General features: G+C 36.4%; 1 protein-coding gene across 1 annotated transcript in view; it reads left to right on the forward strand.

Moving 5' to 3' along the window:
• LOC128549335 (uncharacterized) overlaps window positions 1-19,211 on the forward strand; it is a 31,980-nt gene that overhangs the window by 1,417 nt on the left and 11,352 nt on the right. The window contains exon 2 of the mRNA XM_053525935.1: window positions 6,784-6,907. Within this exon, the coding sequence (XP_053381910.1) occupies window positions 6,784-6,907 (124 nt within the window). The remainder of the gene's footprint in view (window positions 1-6,783; window positions 6,908-19,211) is intronic.

The raw sequence follows: 19,211 nt of genomic DNA on the forward strand, positions 1-19,211 counted from the left end.
TGATTTCAACCAATATATAGCAATGATTTCAAGGAAAAATCCTTCTTACAGCAAAAAAAACCGAGAACTATTTGAATCCGCCATTATGCGACTACCATTTTTTCAAAGGTGCTCAGGCTATTTAGTGTCTGTATGCCTATAAGGAAATATGAAATTTTTTTTTTTCAGCTTTTTTGCTCTCTATGTGAAGTTTCATTTATATTCAGCTTATAAAACAAGTTTCAGTCCAAACAAACCAGTAGTTTTCTCAAAATCACTATTTTTGTACAGCCATCATTTTGTCCAAAGACTGCGGTTTAAGCCGTTAAATTTGGCTGAATCACATATAGTCATTAAACGCTGTTTTTTCAAAAAACCTGTAAGATATTACATCAAATATACCACCAGCAAGTGCGGAATAGACAACTACACTGAAAAAAACTTATAATTATGCAACTGTGATAAAATATAGACAAAATTAGTGTTTAGTGAATTTTTTTTTGGTTAAAAAAAAGCTTATTTTTCAGTAAAAAATGGGAAAATTGTCTTTCTTTTCATCACAAATGCAACAATACTGCATATTTTTGCATTCTATAGCTAAAGTCATATCTCATGGCCATGGTATTCAAGTTCTCTCCAACAATTCATGTCAAAATGTAACTAAAAAGGTGTTGATACTGCACACCTGGTCTCTGCTCAAAAATGTGTGAAATTCCTCAGGTTCAGTACTGTCAGACACAGGAATCCTCCTGAAATGTTAGTTAAGTTTCTGCATGCCTTGTTACTAACACATATAATTTTGAAAATAAAATAGAAAAAAAAAGGTTTAGAGTAAATAATCATTTTGTTAAGAAATAAGCGCTCTTCAAGTGAGATGCCACGGAAATTTTCCCGTAAAAGTCATAACAGACTTGTCGGATTTAAAAAGGGGGTAAATCATGAAGGTAAAACTAACATTTCTTTACTTAGTCAGACAAGTGTTACTGCAAAAAAGTATGTTAGACTTACAAAAGAGACTTTTGAGTCAAGGGTTAATGATAACGAAGGTTTACTTACACTAAATGATGTAAATGGCTCTGAAACGGGTTGTTGCACCTCTGCGATCACTAAACAGCTGTCCTAAGTTTGGGGGATGAGTACAGTACACCAGGAAACACTGAGGCTCACCCTGATCTGTTAACTCACAAACTGTACTGTCCTAAGCTGCTACAGGAAATGTTTAACTCTGAAATAAAAAGGCATTGCACTGGTGAAAACATATGTGATGGCAATCTGAATTTTGATGCTGAATCTTCTCGTAAATGGGGATTAGCTTGGGAAGAGCGGCTTAAATGCTCAAAATGAAGCTATATTAGTAAATATTATATAAGCTTTATGATGAGGTTGAAAAACAAGGAAGGGGTAGAAAAGCTGCTAAAATCAATGTTGGCTTCCAGTTAGGTGTAATGACAACCCCAATAGGTAATACAGGTGCAGCTAGATTACTGGCCCATGCTGAGATAATTCCACCCTGTGTTACTGGTATGCAAAGATTGTCAAATAAAGTTGGTGAAAACATTGAAACCCTTAACAAACAGAATATGCATGAAGTAAGACAGTCACTTAAACAGGAAAATGCAAAATGTGGTAATTCAAATAGCTCAGAAGTCTTAACCGAAGGGGACTCCTGCTACAATAACCCCTTGTTTAACTCCGAAAGTATGCCCTTTCAAGCTGGCACCATTGTCGCAACAACTATTTGTGAAAATAATACACATAGAAAGTCAATTATTGGTGCATTTGTTGGTGTTAAAGCATGTACAGCTGCTTCTAAGTTAAGAAATCAAGGGTATAAAAATGTAAAGTGCCCCAATCATCCAGGCCACTGTACAGCAAATTTAGATGAGGCCCAATCCATTGGTGATGAAGCCAAATGGAATGAAATGGTATCTAAGGATATTACTAAAGATCTTCAGATTTCACACCACACAGGTGATGGAGATTCTAAAGGTCATTCTGGTGTAGACAAAGGTCAAGGAACTAAAACTGTGCACTTGAAAGATGTGAGGCACCTAGCAAATTCTCTAAAAAGGCAAATTAACCGGGCACCATTTAGTGACAAAATGTTCTGTGGTAAACAGAAGTCTAATCTAAAAACAGATTTGCTCTATCTATTAAATCTAGGTGTGTTTCAGAGCTATCAAGTGCACATAAGAATCACAAAAGCAATTTGAAAGTAATAAAACACAAAGTGCCTAATATAATTTCAGCAATAGTACTATGTTTCAAAGGTTATTGTGGTACCTCATGTTCTAAATACAGCTTGGTTTGTTCTGGCAACTACAGAAAAGCAAAAAACTATATGCCAGACAATGTCAGGCTTAAAATGACTGATGATGATGAGACTTTACTCAGGAAATGTATTGAAATTCTCCTTGGTCAGAAAGCATAGAAAAAACTAAATTTTTAACATCTACACAGAAATGTGAAGCAGTGAACAGATCCTATAATGCATGCTTGCCCAAAAATGTTACATTTCTCCGCAACTGCCATGGCCCTATCCATGGCCAGATTCTAAGACTAAATCATGGACTTGCTGACACTGTTATCCTTAAAGCTAGGGTAAATGGTGTAAAACTGTCACATGGCTCTTCTGTTATCAGACACCTTTTAAGAACAGAGTACTACGACAAGTTGCGTAAAACTACTAGGTACATATCGCGAGCAAGACGCAGTCGTTTTGCATCACGCCAGTATAGATACAAATTACATACAGATTAACACTATTCAAAGGGTCTCACTGACCCCAAGCCTGACTTTTCTAGCACCCCACACCTAAAAGATCATGCTTATGCATAGAGTGTGATATTAGGATGAAATAAAGATGGTTATAAGTAAAATTATTGTGCTGCCTTGTGGCCAGCTGAGCCGGCACTGCACACATATAACAAGTTATATTAACCGCACAAATGTAAAAAAAGCCTTGTAAAAGTTGTGTATATAATAGTGCTATATTTATCAAAAATATTATACAAAAATAGTAAACTACTGTATACCATAGAATACAGTCCTTGAAAGAAAACTCCCTAAACTTATGGCCTGAGCATTGGTCCCACATTTCTGCCTTTCATTATTTATGAACTGGGGTTCAATGCTCAAATGTTCCGGGTTCACACACAGAGAAAAGTGGCATATATGCGACACGTGTAGGCCTTCGGGAATTTTTAAAATATTTCTAGTGGCCTGACACATAAGTCTGCGCACATAATATTGTTTTCTGACAGTTTTTTCCAGGCAGTTTTGTGGTTATTTTTCCATAGCTAGGATTTTTATTCACTGTCGTACAACCAAGCCATTTCCGACACCCTTTTTCCCCCACCGGTATAGAATTATCATTTATTTTTTGCTTAATTCTTTCAAAATCAATTGTCTGGGTTGATGTGCCATTTTTACAAATTTTTTTTTATTTGCAGACGACAGAAAATTTTAGTAATTCTACCGGGTGACAATTCTTATAGGTTATAACACACTAAATAGCCACCACTATATATTCTATATAAAATGACAAGTTTTCACAATGCTGCAATACACACCTAGACCCATTTTAAATTTCTTTAACTTACATTTTCTTGTAGAATAACATTTATACTGTAAAAATATCCAAAGAAAAGTAGGGGTCATGTTTGATGCAAGAAAAATATTTCTGGTCAGACGGACACACCGTAATTTTTACACTAAAATGACAATCACAATTTAGGGTAGGGGTGTATGAATAAATTTCACATGTTAAATCAGTTTAGAGTCTTTTTTCAACATGCAAATGCTACCAGTATATCAAGTATAGGCATGCAATATGATTTCAACCAATATATAGCAATGATTTCAAGGAAAAATCCTTCTTACAGCAAAAAAAACCGAGAACTATTTGAATCCGCCATTATGCGACTACCATTTTTTCAAAGGTGCTCAGGCTATTTAGTGTCTGTATGCCTTAAAGTAAACCTTGGGAGAGAAAATACCAAGGTCCCTTCTGGGGCTGGAACCTCGTGATCCTTAGGCAGACACTCTAGTACCAGGGTTTTTTCTTTCTGTTTGGCAGTGGCTATTGAACCGGAATCGGTTCCCTAGACAGCGAACTTATTCGTCCGGAACCGGTTCTCTAGCCAAAGTACCGTGCATAGGCTAGGGAACCGGAATTTTATTTCTATGCATAAAACTGTCGAAATTCACTTTGTTTCTTTTGGTAAGTATCATGTGCATATTCTTATCTTGATAAGTTAATTATTTTTACCATTTCAGCAAGCTATGCCCTTTTATTTATTTGTGTTTAATGTGTCTCCAGAAGTGTACTCGCCGCATACTGTCCGCCATATTGGAATGATAAAATAAACTAGTACGAATGAATGCGAAATCGTCGACACTGGAGCCGAAATAAACTTGAAATTTAAACTTAAAAGGTATAAGACAATAAATGAAACGATTAAAACAAATTAAGTAATTTCTGTTAATTAGTATTGATTACATATCTTTGAACGTGAAATGCCGAGGTGTTACAAACAAGTATTTAAAGTGATCGAAGAACCAGTATGAAGTTTTAAGGGCAATTAAATTAATTTGTTCATCTATAAACATGTAATGACGCAAATACAAACCAATATTATTTTATATTTAAATAATTTAAACATAGTACAAGTTTAAAGCAAAATTTAATAACATTTAAAAACTGCAAAGTAGTTTTCACGCATTCATTCGTACTAGATTATATCATTCCAATACGGCAGACACGGTATATATGCGGCGAGTACACTTTTGGAGACAGTAAACGCAGATAAATGCAAGGGCATGATAAAATTAATTAAGATAATAATATGCATGACACTTACCAAGTAACAAAGTGGATTTCGGCAGCATTATGCATAGAAATAAAATTTCGGTTCCCTAGCCTATGCACGGTATTTTGCTTAGAGAACCGGTTCCGGACGAATAATTTCGCAGTCTAGGGAACCGATTCCGGTTCTCTAGCCACTGCCTTTCTGTTTTGGGAACATAGCCTATCCCCAATATTGGGAATTTTGACGCGTAAATGTTCCAAATTGGGAAATATTTAGTCCCGTATGATATAGTAAGGATGTGTTTAAGTACTTTCTCATACACTTGTTTCACATTGTACAAACTCTTTAACATACTACCATTACAAAAATTTTCCATAATTTGGTCAATTAATGTGTGTGCAATTTTGATGAAGATGGGAAGATTGGGAATTTTTGCACTCAGTTTGGGAAAAATACATACTTTTTGGCCGAAAAAAACCCGAGTACTGTACAACAAATTTGACGCAATCCTAGGAAATATTGCTCAAGATAATATTTTCATGGCAGTGGCTACGATTAAGGTACCATAAGCCTAGCCTCCGATTCTAGGATTACGGAAGTTCCGTATTCCTAGACACACTTAAGAGGATAGGCTAGGGTTACGGAAGTATTTAAGAGGCATCAAATATATGCATAAATGATGTTGTGAACTTACTTTTTTTTCACTTAAAATAGCGAAAAACGAAACACAAAAAAACGTATATATATACGGGTGTTGATTTCGCCTGATTCTATATGCGCGGAAATCTAAAGTAACAGGCAAATTCAAATTATAAAAATTTAAAGTAAGGCCACACCAAATTGATGTCTTGTTCTTCGGATTTTTTAAAAAAAATATTTGGTGCGAGCGAACGAAAAAAATTAAAAAAAAAAATTTTCAAATCATTTATTGAAGCGAGCGAAGAGCGATGAAATAAAAAAAATTAAATAATCGCTTGTGTCATGTTTAACACCAAATAAAGTGTATTTCTATTCATCATGTTCATAAGCCGGAAAAACAAATGTGTGTGAAGTAACATTCAGACAGCATTGTCTTTGGAGTATTGAATGTTTAATGTGTGATGCATACAATTAAAAATAAATAATATATCAGTGCTTTTATTATTCTGAAATGTCTTATTTATCCCATATCACTTAACATTTTTCTCTGCTCGTGACATTAGACGTTTTAACCCTTGAAGTGCTGGACAACATGTATCTATTACAAGTGCAGATCACACAGCACTCGATTGAACCTGTTAATCAGAGGTGGTATTATTCGGTGCTAAGTTTGCAGGCTGGGTTTTACAGTCAGAAATCTAATGAAAATCCAGCACTTTGAAAGTTTGACTATACAAAGTAAACAAAAACAAATGTTGACACTTTTGAGTGACACTGACCAGCTGACGAGATATGAAAACGCAACAAACATATGCCTGAATATATAGTTACTACAAAAAGCATCATCTTGAAATGTTCAACACATACACATCTCAATACTCTATACCCATTGTGTTCAGATTTAATCAGCATAACACAGTAAAATTAACACAATGTAGAGTATCGAGATGTGTAATGTGTTGAGCATTTCAAGATGATGCTTTTTGTAGTAACTATATATTCAGGCATATGTTTGTTGCGTTTTCATATCTCGTCAGCTGGTCAGTGTATGATCTCTAACCTAACCTAGGTCTTATCCCAGATAACTTTACACATAATTTGGAAGTGTCTACCTGCACGGGCAGCACGACGGTCTTGCCAATAATTTTTCTTATTCGCATGACAGTCGTGCAAACTAGTATCCTTATCCACATGATGGGTATTTCAGTGTGATGCTTTTTGTAGTACAAAATATACTCGGGCATAATTATGTTTGTTGTGTTTTCATATATCTCTTCAGTGTATAAGGCCATCTTGAATCTCTTTTTATATGGTTTGCTCTTGGTAACATTCTTTAATAAAATATCAATTGCAGACTGAGGCCATATGACCTACAAGTGAATGCTGATCCTGGAAGGAGAAGTTTGCCACATTACGTCACAATACAGACATCAGACAGGGTCTCCAATGTGAGGCAGTCAACTCCAGATATGTCTTTGGTATGATTTGATATTAAGTTTTCTGCTAAGGATCAAAAATTGTGGGGACACATCATGTCCCCTTGGCAGAGAAAAAAAAGTGGGGACATTTTAATGATGTTGGCATGTATCAGATTGTTAAACTTTCTACACAGTCCAGTGCTGCAGTCAAAATTACAAAAGCAGGTTGGAAGCTAATAAAAGGGCACTTCGAGCCCCAACAGGCGGGTGTGGGAGGGGGTGACAAATTTAGACTGGCCTCTAGTGCATTTTCGGCCTGAAAATGCTTCATTTTCTACTAGTTACTACCTATTACAACATCCACCCTCATATAAGTCTCCTGTAGAATATAAGTCCCATGCCATGATTAATTAGTTTTAAACATTCAGTGAATCAAGTCAGAGAGTATATTCCAGTTGGATAAATTAGAACAAACTAGTGGGAACTATGTTGAAGAGATAATTATATAGCATCAACATTTTTATTAATTTTCTAAACAAAGTTCTATCATTTATTCAATTATTGCGAGATCATAGCAATGGGTACAAATATTATTTTTCTTTGTTATGGTATAAAACGTAAAAAATACTTATATAATATAATTAATGTCTATTACAATAACATTTTACATAACTGTCATGTATTTCCCTTATGAAAATTTCTACCATAACACAGGTTTTCCATACTTGACATTCATAACCAAACATAATTATATATTTAATGATTCAGACTTTAAAGCTTGCTTTAATAAACAAAATAAGACAAATGTAGAGAACAAGTTTACAACTTAAAACAGTTTAAACAGTTCATCATTTCATCAGCCATAATTACAAGAGCCTTAGCTGAAAGTTCATACTTAAGACGCTGCCTTAATGGCACTGGTGTTTTTCTCTCTTTCCCAAACAATTTTTTCACCACAACTGACCTAAGTTTTTCAAACATTTTATCATCACAGTTTAGCTTCACATTAAGGTGTCTGTCAACATTTGCTGTTTTTAGAGAGCACCTGTGTGCTGTTTTAACAAGTTTAAGCGCACTGAATACGCACTCAACTTCTGCAGTACTTAATGGCATAACACATGCTGCTGCTACTAGGTTTGCCACAAGAGGGAACTGTACAGCTAGACTTTTCTGTTTATGTTCAGGACTGAAGAAAAGCTTTAATAGCTCTGGAAGAGTGTGCATGTTGGCAGTTCTGATTTTTACAATGTCTGCAAACTCCTGCCATTGAACTAAGAGTGTTTCTGGGTTCGTGTGATAGTGATCAGCAAGGCACTCCATCTTGTACTGGTAGTAGAAAGCAGGTAGATCATCATTCTTGCTGAGGTCAAGCACAGCGAGGTTGTCCATCACATGGGTGTCAGAGAAGCGGTCTTTGATATTTGTTTCAAGGGACTCTAGGATATTGGTTAGACCATTCAGGAAATGTGAAGCTGGAGGTTCAGATGTGATGCCACACTCTTGCATGATGGAATTTGCTTTGTTTAGCCACGGACCATCGGATGATTTTAGTTTACTTATTTTCTTCAACACCTTGTCTACTGACTTTACCAATATGGCAGCCTCGTTGCTGGAAGAAGAGGCTTAGAGAGGCTGCATGTGGAAGGACATCAGCCAGTTACATAACAGATTCTGGACAGTGTCTGGTTTTTCAGTATTTTAAGAATACCATGACCTTGAGGGTCTGAGCTGATTTTCGTTGACTCCAAGTCTGTGATAATACATTTGTATGAACGGACGATGGAGTTCACTGCTTTATCATTGCTTAACAGTGGAATTTAGCCAGCTTGATTGTAAGTGGGGCTTCGTCAAATGATTTCTGGACATCTCTAAGGCTGGCTTTTTTGTTTGTGCTGAAGTTATAGTTACTGTACAAAGCATCCAGAGTCTTGTCCAGCTTCTTGAATGCTGGCGCCTAGCTGAAACTATCTCTACAGGCAAGAGTTAGTCTATGGTCCTTACAGTGGGTGGTCACCATCTTTGGATTCATGTCACGCAACTATATGGCTACTCCATTCTTTTTCCCTGTGAAAACTGCAGCTCCATCTGATGCAAACAGGCTCTCCAGCCGTTCCTAGGTTTTCCTAGTTTTTATGCCCCCGAAGGGAGGCATATTAGTTTTCAACTGTCCGTCCATTCGTTCGTTCTTTAGTTAGTTAGTTCGTTCTAAAGTCACAACGTTAACTTTTTGCATGAAGGCACTTTACTCGCGAACCACTGCACCCAGGACCTTCAAACTTCACATGCTGATAGTACTTATTGAGTACACCATCCCTACTGACTTTGGGGTCACCAGGTCAAAGGTCAAGGTCACAGGGGCCAATGTTAACTTTTTGCATGAAGGCAATTTACTCGCGACATTGCACCCAGGACCTTCAAACTTCACCTGGTGATAGTACTTATTGAGTACACCACCCCTACTGACTTTTGGGTCACCAGGTCAAAGGTCAAGGACACAGGGGCCAACGTTAACTTTTGTATGAAGGCACTTTACTCGCGAACCACAGCACCCAGGACCTTCAAACTTCACATACTGATAGTACTTATTGAGTACACCACGCCTACTGACTTTGGGGTCACCAGGTCAAAGGTCAAGGTCACAGGGGCCAACGTTAACTTTTTGCATGATGGCACTTTACATGCGAACCACTTCACCCAGGACCTTCAAACTTCACATGCTGATAGTACTTATTGAGTACACCACCCCTACTGACTTTGGGGTCACCAGGTCAAAGGTCAAGGTGCTGCAGGGGCATTTGTCACCATTAGTGACAGCTCTTGTTTAAAAGTGCTCCTAGTTTTTCTAAAATGCTCCTAGTATTCCTAGTTTTTAGCTCACCTGAGCACAAAGTGCTCAAAGATGAGCTTTTGTGACCGCCCTGTGTCCGTCGTCCGTCCTCAACAACTTGACTGTTAACACTCTAGAGGTCACAATTTTGGCCCAATCTTAATGAAGCTTAGTCAGAATGTTACTCTCAATAAAATCTTGGACGAATTCAATATTGGGTCATCTGGGATCAAAAACTAGATCACCAGGTCAAATCAAAGGAAAAGCTTGTTAACACTGTAGAGGTCACAATTTTGGCCCAATCTTAATGAAACTACTCTCAATAAAATCTTGGACGAGTTAGATGTTGGTTCATCTGGGATCAAAAACTAGATCACCAGGTCAGATCAAAGGAAAAGCTTGTTAACACTGTAGAGGTCACAATTTTGGCCCAATCTTAATGAAACTTGGTCAGAATATTACTCTCAATAAAATCTTGGACGAGTTCAATATTTGGTCATCTGGGGTCAAAAACTAGGTCACCTGGTCAAATCAAAGGAAAAGCTTTTTAACACTGTAGAGGCCACATTTAAGACTGTATCTTCATGAATTTTGGTCAGAATGTTAATCTTGATGGTCTCGAGGTCCAGTTTGAATCTGGGTCATGTAGGATCAAAGACTAGGTCACCAGGTCAAATCAAAGGAAAAGCTAGTTAACACTGTAGAGGCCATATTTATGACCATATCTTAAGGAAACTTGGTCAGATTGTTGATCTTGATGATCTATAGGTCAATTTCAAATCTGGGTCAGGTGGGGTCAAAAACTAGGTTACAAGATCAAATCAAAGGAAAAGCTTGTTAACACTTTAGAGGCCACATTTATGACTATCTTCATGATACTTGGTCAGAATGTTAATTTTGATGATCTTTAGATCAAGTTTGAATCTTGGTCATGTGGGGTCAAAAACTAGGGCACCGGGTCAAATCAAAGAAAAAGCTAGTTAACACTTTAGAGATCACATTTATGACCATATCTTTTTGAAACTTGGTCAGAATGTTAATCTTGATGATCTTTAGGTCAATAGGTCAGGTGAGCGATACAAGGCCTTCATGGCCCTCTTGTTATAATTATGAGTTATATAGGGAAAAATACTTCAAAAATTATCAGTTCATATTTCCTAGACTGTTTAATTATAATTCCCTGATGACCCCAAGCGATTAGGGATTATGTGAGTGTGACCTTGACCTACTGACCTACTTTCTTGTAGTCCTGTTTGGCGCCATATAACCTATACTGTGTTGGTGCGCCGTAAAACCCAAATAAATAAATAAATACTTTCTTGTTTTTAGCTCACCTGAGCACAAAGTGCTCAAGGTGAGCTTTTGTGATTGCCCTGTGTCCGTAGTCTGTCGTCTTCGTCAACAATTTGACTGTTAACACTCTAGAGGTCACAATTTTGGCCCAGTCTTAATGAAACTTGGTCAGAATGTTACCCTCAATAAAATCTTGGATGAGTTCGATATTGGGTCATCTGGGGTCAAATACTAGGTCACCAGGTCAAATCATAGGAAAATCTTGTTAACACTCTAGAGGTCACAATTTTGGCCCAGTCTTAATGAAACTTGGTCAGAATGTTACCTCAATAAAATCTTGGACGAGTTCGATATTGGGTCATCTGGGGTCAAAAACTAGTTCACCAGGTCAAATCAAAGGAAAAGATTGTTAACGCTCTAGAGGTCACAATATTGGCCCAATCTTCATGAAACTTGGTCGGAATGTTACCCTCAATAAAAACTTGGACGAGTTCGATATTGGGTCATCCGGGGTCAAAAACTAGGTCACCAGGTCAAATCAAAGGAAAAGCTTGTTAACACTATAGAGGTCACAATTTTGGCCCAATCTTAATGAAACTTGGTCAGAATGTTACCCTCAATAAAATCTTGGACGAATTTGATATTGGGTCATCCGGGGTCAAAAACTAGGTCACCAGGTCAAATCAAAGGAAAAGCTTGTTAACACTGTAGAGGCCACATTTATGACTGTATCTTCATGAAATTTGGTCAGAATGTTAATCTTGATGATCTCAAGGTCCAGTTTGAATCTGGGTCATGTAGGGTCAAAAACTAGGTCACCAGGTCAAATCAAAGGAAAAGCTAGTTAACACTCTTGAGGCCACATTTATGACCATATCTTAATGAAACTTGGTCAGAATGTTAATCTTGATGATCTCAAGGTCAAGTTCAATCTGGGTCCGATGGGATAAAAAACTGGGTCACTAGGTCAAATCAAAGGAAAAGCTTGTTAACACTCTAGAGGCCACATTTATGACTATCTTCATGAAACTTAGTCAGAATGTTAATCTTGATGATCCATAGGTCAAGTTCGAATCTGGGTCTTATGGGGTCAAAAACTAGGTCACCGGGTCAAATCAAAGGAAAAGATTGTTAACACTCTAGAGGTCACAATTATGGCCCAATCTTAATGAAACTTGGTCAGAATGTTACCCTCAATAAAATCTTGGACAAGTTTGATATTGGGTCATCTGGGATCAAAAACTAGGTCACCAGGTCAAATCAAAGGAAAAGATTGTTACAGGGCCCTCTCTACATTTTGGGGGATTGGGGCCGGGGCCCTTGGAGGGGGGAATTTCGCGTCGTTTTCAAGAGAGTGGGGAATTCATTCTGGAGATATGACATCTGATCATAACCCCTTAAATTAAGGTCAGTTGAGTATTACAGATATCAAACTAATGTTTATGTTGGGTGGACGGATAGCTCAGTGGTTTGCACACTGGCCTTCCAATCCTGAGGTCGGGGTTCGATCCCTGGCAGCTACTCGGGAATTTTCAGAAACGCTTTTCAGTGTTTCCCACCCAACTAGAGGTGTACTGGTCAGGAACCCAGGCAATCCTTGCGTGTATCAGTGCTATACACTGGGCACGTTAAAGAACCAGGCTGTCTATTCGAAACGAGCTAGGCTAAGTTAGCCGGATAAGCCTGTATCTGATTTCTGATCCCTCTGTCCCTCTGGTCAGATCGCTCTGTGTCTGTACTAGTAGAGGATGAATTATGCGCCCTATGTGGCTGCATTTGAACTATGTAAAGCGCCTTGGGCGCTATATAAATCTGGTAAAATTTAATGTACAACGCCAGTGAATATACTATGTGTAAAACTAGGCGTTTAATCAAATAAAGCAGTTTCAGTTAATATATCTGAAGTATTGTACAGAACATAATCTAATGAAAACAGGCAACTTTTATTTTCTTTTATTAAATCAGTTATGTGACATCCAATCGAGGTTCACATGTTGTCATTATCGGTAGCACTAGCAGTATCCATGGACATTGTCTCAGCAGCAGCCGGAGCAGGGCTTCCCTTCATCGTATCTGCCTGATTGTGCATGTCTGGCCTTGATGAAACAGCGGTGTTCGTGACAGTAGTTTTTTTTTTTTTTGAGAGCATGCTGCTTAAAAAGCAAATCTATTTTGCGCATTTCGCCCCTGTTGCATCCGTGATCTTTTTACGGTATGATGTGCATTATGCGACATTTTTTTTCAAAGGGAAGTAACTTTGCATACACATATCCAGGGAACTGAAAAACGCGCATATTATATGGATCAGTAAAACCAGGGGTTCCACTAGACCTGAAAACCCAAGAGTCCCGGGACCCTTGGGACCAAATTTTGAAGGGTCCTTTTTCAAAATACAAGAGTCCTGCCCCAACACATCGATACAATTTACTGTATTTTCTTATAAAGTAATGCTAGGTAATTAATAGCTACTACAACCACGAACATGTTACAGCATAATAACAATTTCTGTTTCAGGCCATATAATCTCGTATTGTAAATAAATTTTTATCAAAATTCATTTTAATTTGATGAGGTTTTTCTTCAATATTTTTGTTTGTTAGCAGAAAATTGCTAAAACACTGTAAAAATGTATCCAAAAACGTACTATCCGGATACTGGTACACATTTGGAATGTCGTCTGAAATGTTATTTTTGCCAGTTAACTTGGTCCACTAAGGTAAACCAGAGATAGTTCCTCAAATAATGATGCTACTTTTCATTAAAAATTGCATTGAAAGTCAAGTTTTTGTAGTGAAATTTGGAAAAATTGCATATGTCATCGGGTGTAATTAGAATCGTGAACGGACATTCTAAACTTTTTTTTACTTTCCAAATTCATTTAAATTTGTGGATTTTCTTGTTGATATTAAGGTACAATCATTAAACAGTGATCTAATTTAAAGTTTGCATGAAGAAATCATGCAGAACACTATTCACATGCTCGGTAATCAGCTGGTCGCTTAATTACGATAATTATTGGCGCCTTTTTTGACAGTATGCAGGCTCAATACGGGTAACGCTTTATCAATTAATGTTAACACTTCATTGATTCTCATTACCTATGTTCACTCGCCGTGACGTAACTTGCTGATAAAGAAAAATCAGCATGGCATGTCCACAGGATAAAGCGGTCACACATTAAACCGGAATCCACCTAAAAACCGGAATACACCGGAAAACACTTTGCATAACCGGAATACACCTGTATTTTTTAATTAAAAGGTATTTTTGAAGTGTTTTTGATATAATTCAATCATAAATAATTAATATACGAAAGGAAAATAAAATACGTTCACGCAAAATAATTTTATACGAGATTGAAGTTTGGCGTCTGCACCGGAAATTTCCATAACTGAAATATACCCGTATTTCAATAATAAATGGTATTTTTGTAGGGGCTAATGCAGAAAACATTTGAGTATAATATAAAGTAATTAGTTTACAAAAGGAAAATAAAATATTTTAATTAACGCAAAATGATTTTATACGAGACTGAAATTTGGCGAGCTTACGGAAATGTTGCACGCTTACGTCGCTATGACTAGATACCGGAATGTTGATTATTGGAAATTATTTAATAGTTTCTTCACATTTTATTTAAAAAATGAAACAAAGAAAATAATTTATGATAAAAAAATATCGATATTCAATTTATAAATGAATTATAGACAAAATACAGGTCATGACATAACCGCGCTGATCGGAAAGGGCTTAACATGATCGGAAAGTGCCTGTCATATGTTTATTATTTGAAATTATTAATTGTTTCTTCATATTTCATTTAACAAATAACACAGAAAATAAATTAGGAATTATAAAATAGCAATTTTCGATTTTAAAATGAATTATAGACAAAATACGAGTGGCATAAACCGCGCTGATTGGAAAGGGCATAACATGATCGGAAGGGGAATGTCATGTGTTTATTATTGGATATTATTTAATTATTTCTTCAGATTTCGTATAACAAATAAAAAAGAAAAGAAATTGAGAAAACAATATCAATATTCGATTTTTAAATGAATTATACACAAAACACATGTCAGCGCATAAACCGCGCTGATCGGAAAGGACCGACCATATGTTTATAATTGGAACTAATTGAATTATTTCCTCAGAATTAGTTTGATAATTTAACATGTTTAAGAAGAAAATATATTTTGAAAAATCAGTTTTCAAAAGAATTATATCATGTTTAATATATAAATATACAAACGTTTACTGCGTTCATTGCCATAGCACAATTAATATCCTTTGAATTTATGCGGCGTAACAAACACGTGTCTCTGATTAGTCCCGATAGAGTTTGATTGGATTATCACACCTATTGATAATCAATTAATCAGTATATTTGAAAGCACACACAAGTGACATGTGACAAATAATGTCTAACGAGGGAAGTGCAGTTAAATATGATAAGCTTTTATTTAATTTCATTTAATTGTCGATATTATTGCAAATTGAAAAATTGAAGAAAAACAGGAACATTCAGTATATTTTTTATTTTTGCACACGAAAAGCTTACATAGCCATATACATATATACTTAAATGTGTCAACACTTATTCAATGTTTTACTAAAACAGCGATGAATTGTAGATTTAATCATACATTGGCCTAAATTTTTTACGAGTTGACATTCCAGATACACCATAGAAGGCACATTTATATATTAATGCATTTTGCCCTTGGTATGATTTTCCAGGCGTGTAACATAACTGTCACCAAATATTTTTGTCTATGGTGAATATATCATATTATTGAATGAAGCATATTTACTCGATGGCAGATTATTTTGACAACGAAAAGCCGTAAAAACATCTTTAACTTTCTTTAAATATTTTGATTGATACTATAGCAATCAGTGTCCACTCAACATGCTCAACTTGTTGATTGACAGGTGACACTCGAATAACATGCCTGTTCGTTATTAACAATTATAAGGTACTTACGATTTGAAAGTATATTTCAAGAATATTGGTTGTTATTAAAGTTCAGTAAATAAAGAGTGGTCTGAAAGAAAGAGGAAAAAAACGATGATTTTAACAACTCAGAATTTATACAAGTATCATTATTTCTTCATTCATGGCGGTAAAATAATTCCTCTGTTTCCTGAAATATGTCATAAAGGAATATCATGTTAGCATATAAAAAGATATTTTGAAATAATTTGAACTAAAAAATTGAAACTTGAAGTTTACCTACCTAAGTTGAAAGCTAACAAAATTATGGCGATTGTGGTTCATCAAAGAATGCGCAAATTTCCCGAGCGCTCAACAAATTTTCAACCTCGTATAAAAACGTTTTGCGCGTGTTAATTTGCTTTTGTAAATTAATTATTCATTTTAGATATGATTTAATTCTTTTGTAAACCCTAAAAATACGATTGATTAAAGAAATACGGGTGTATATTACAGAATTTTAGGACATGGAAATTCATCCACGAATGCGCAAATTTTCAGTGCGCACGCCGATTTTCAATCGTGTACAAGATGTAATGCGCAAAAGCATTTTAATATCCTTTCGAAAATTAATTATTTATGATAAATATGTTTGAATTCAGTCATAAACCACTTCAAAAATACCATTTGTTGAAGAAATACGGGTGTATTTCGGTTATGGTAATTTCCCGAGCGGTCGCCAAATTTCAATCTCGTATAAATCGTTTTGTGTTAAGTATTTTATTTTCCTTTTGTAAACTTATTATTTATATTAAACACGAATGATTTCTGAAAAAAAAAAAACACTACAAAATACCATTTATTAATAAAAAACGGGTGTATTTCGGTTATGGAAATTTCCAGCGCGGTCGCCGAATTTCAATCTCGTATAAAATCATTTTACGTGAACGTATTTTATTTTCCTTTGGTATGTTAATTATTTATGATAAATATGATTGAATTATATCAAAAACACTTCAAAAATACCTTTAAATTAAAAAATACAGGTGTATTCCGGTTATGCAAAGTGTTTTCCGGTTTTTAGTTGGATTCCAGTTTAATGTGTGACCCGGATAAAGGGCGGGAATTTAGCAGAAGATCAAAGGCAGGAGGGCATGACCGCGAGTATTTATTTTGAATACACGTGTTTATCGTGGACATAGTTTTACTGTAGGAAATGACTGATAAGAGGAAGGATTATCAAAGGAAAATGTCTCCGGGGCCCGAGTGACGCACAGGCAATTATCATGCCAGGTCCTTTGAGTGTCTTTTGAAAATCTCCCGGACCCGGGTTCCCGGGTCAAATGGAACCCCTGAGTAAAACTTTATCAGGCCCATTAAGTTACGAGACGCTCCTAAGACTATCGGGTATCGATTTTTTTCTTGATTTTTTTTTCTTTCGAGGGGGAATTTTTCTACACTTGGGGGGGAAAAACATACTATTTCGAGGGGGGGACGGGGCCGAATTTCGGTCCCAAAAATCGGCAAACGAGGGCCCTGTGTTAACACTGTAGAGGCCACATTTATGACTGTATCTTCATGAAACTTAGTCAGAATTTTTATCTTGATGATCTCAAGGTCCAGTTTGAATCTAGGTCATGTAGGGTCAAAAACTAGGTCACCAGGTCAAATCAAAGAAAAAGCTAGTTAACACTCTAGAGGCCACATTTATGACCATATCTTAATGAAATTTGTTCAGAATGTTAATCTTGATGATTCCTAGGTCAGGTGAGCGAAACAGGGCCTTCATGGTCCTCTTGTTTAAGATTCAGCCTTGAAATTTGGATAACATGTACAGTTTTGCACACCTGTCTTAAAACTTAAGACTTTCAGTTACCGTGAATGTGACCTACTGACCTACCTTCTAAATTTTTTAGCATCAAATTTTGCCGTTTGAAACATGTGGCTCATATTACTCAGGTGAGCGATCCAGGTTCATCATGACCCACTTGTTCATTTGCAGCATTATGTCTGAAAGTTTCAATTTTGTGTTTTAAATGTGTTTTGAAGATTTTCTTGCAGAAAAAAATGTAGAGATGTTCAGCTGACTTGCCTGTGTTACTGGCAATAGTGGTTTGGTGTTACTGATACATTTGGACTATGCTTAAGTGATGCCAAACAGAAACTGCAGAAGCAAATTTACAGTCAGCTGAACACCAGGCCCTGATCCATGACCAGGCTGAGGGGGCCCGTGCCAACCTTGGCTGAGAAGTGACCCTATACTCATCAAAGATGCAACCTACTGTTTTGGCAGAGGAATAATTTTTCTTCAAAATTTTGACCCAGAAACGCACCAGAGGCCACCATTTCATACCTGTATTTCAAAATTTTCAAGGGGGAGAGCCCCCTGACCCCCCTCATCAAGAGGGGAGTTACCCCTCCATTATTTATTTATTGACATTTAACATCAATAGCATAAAGCACAATAACAAAGGCGATAAATATATAATATCACAGAATATAAAACTACCTCAAAATTTAGACCTACAAATGTACCAGAGGCAACCATTTCATGCCTGTATTTCACAAATATGCAGGGGGAGAAACTCTGACCCCCCCCCTGTAAAATGAGGGCTTTACAGCCACCAATAAATGGAAGCAGAGGCCACCATTTTATACCTGCATTTCAACAAAATTCAGAAACCCTCTAATATGGGTAAAGGCACCCCTCAAATACCCTGCTAGGCTTCTCGGCGATGACATCCTCGTTCTAGACTGGTGACCCCCCCCCCCAGTCAAACATTTCTGTATAGCTTATATGTATGGTAATACCTCCTAGTTTTTGTCTCAGTATTCCTAGATTTTCCTAGTTTTCTGCTTAAAAAATTCCTAGTTTTCTCCTAGTTTTTTCAAATGTATTGCTGGAAAGCCTGCATAAAAGCAACATTGTAATAAAATATTACCAGTACATCACAAAAGCATATTTTTCCAATAATGTTTACAGCAATGGGTGATATAAATGTTTTTATGGCCCATAGTAGTATATTAGTCTTACCCTTAAATTGTTCCATATAAATTTTTGATACAGTTGGGTTGTTTACTGCAGAACTATTGACTGGAAAATATCTACTGAGAATAGATTGTTGCAGTGTGAATTTATTGGTTGTTTTCAGTTATTTGGAAACGGTGATATTTTCTGAAACTTTCTTTTCTAGGAGTGCAATTCCATAATGCTTTTTATTTGATATTGAAAATATAGGAGCCGTGTCATGGGAAAACCAACATAGTGGCTTTGCGACCAGCATGGATCCAGACCAGCCTGCGCA

Source organism: Mercenaria mercenaria, chromosome 16, assembly GCF_021730395.1.
Source record: "Mercenaria mercenaria strain notata chromosome 16, MADL_Memer_1, whole genome shotgun sequence".
NCBI lineage: Eukaryota > Metazoa > Mollusca > Bivalvia > Venerida > Veneridae > Mercenaria > Mercenaria mercenaria.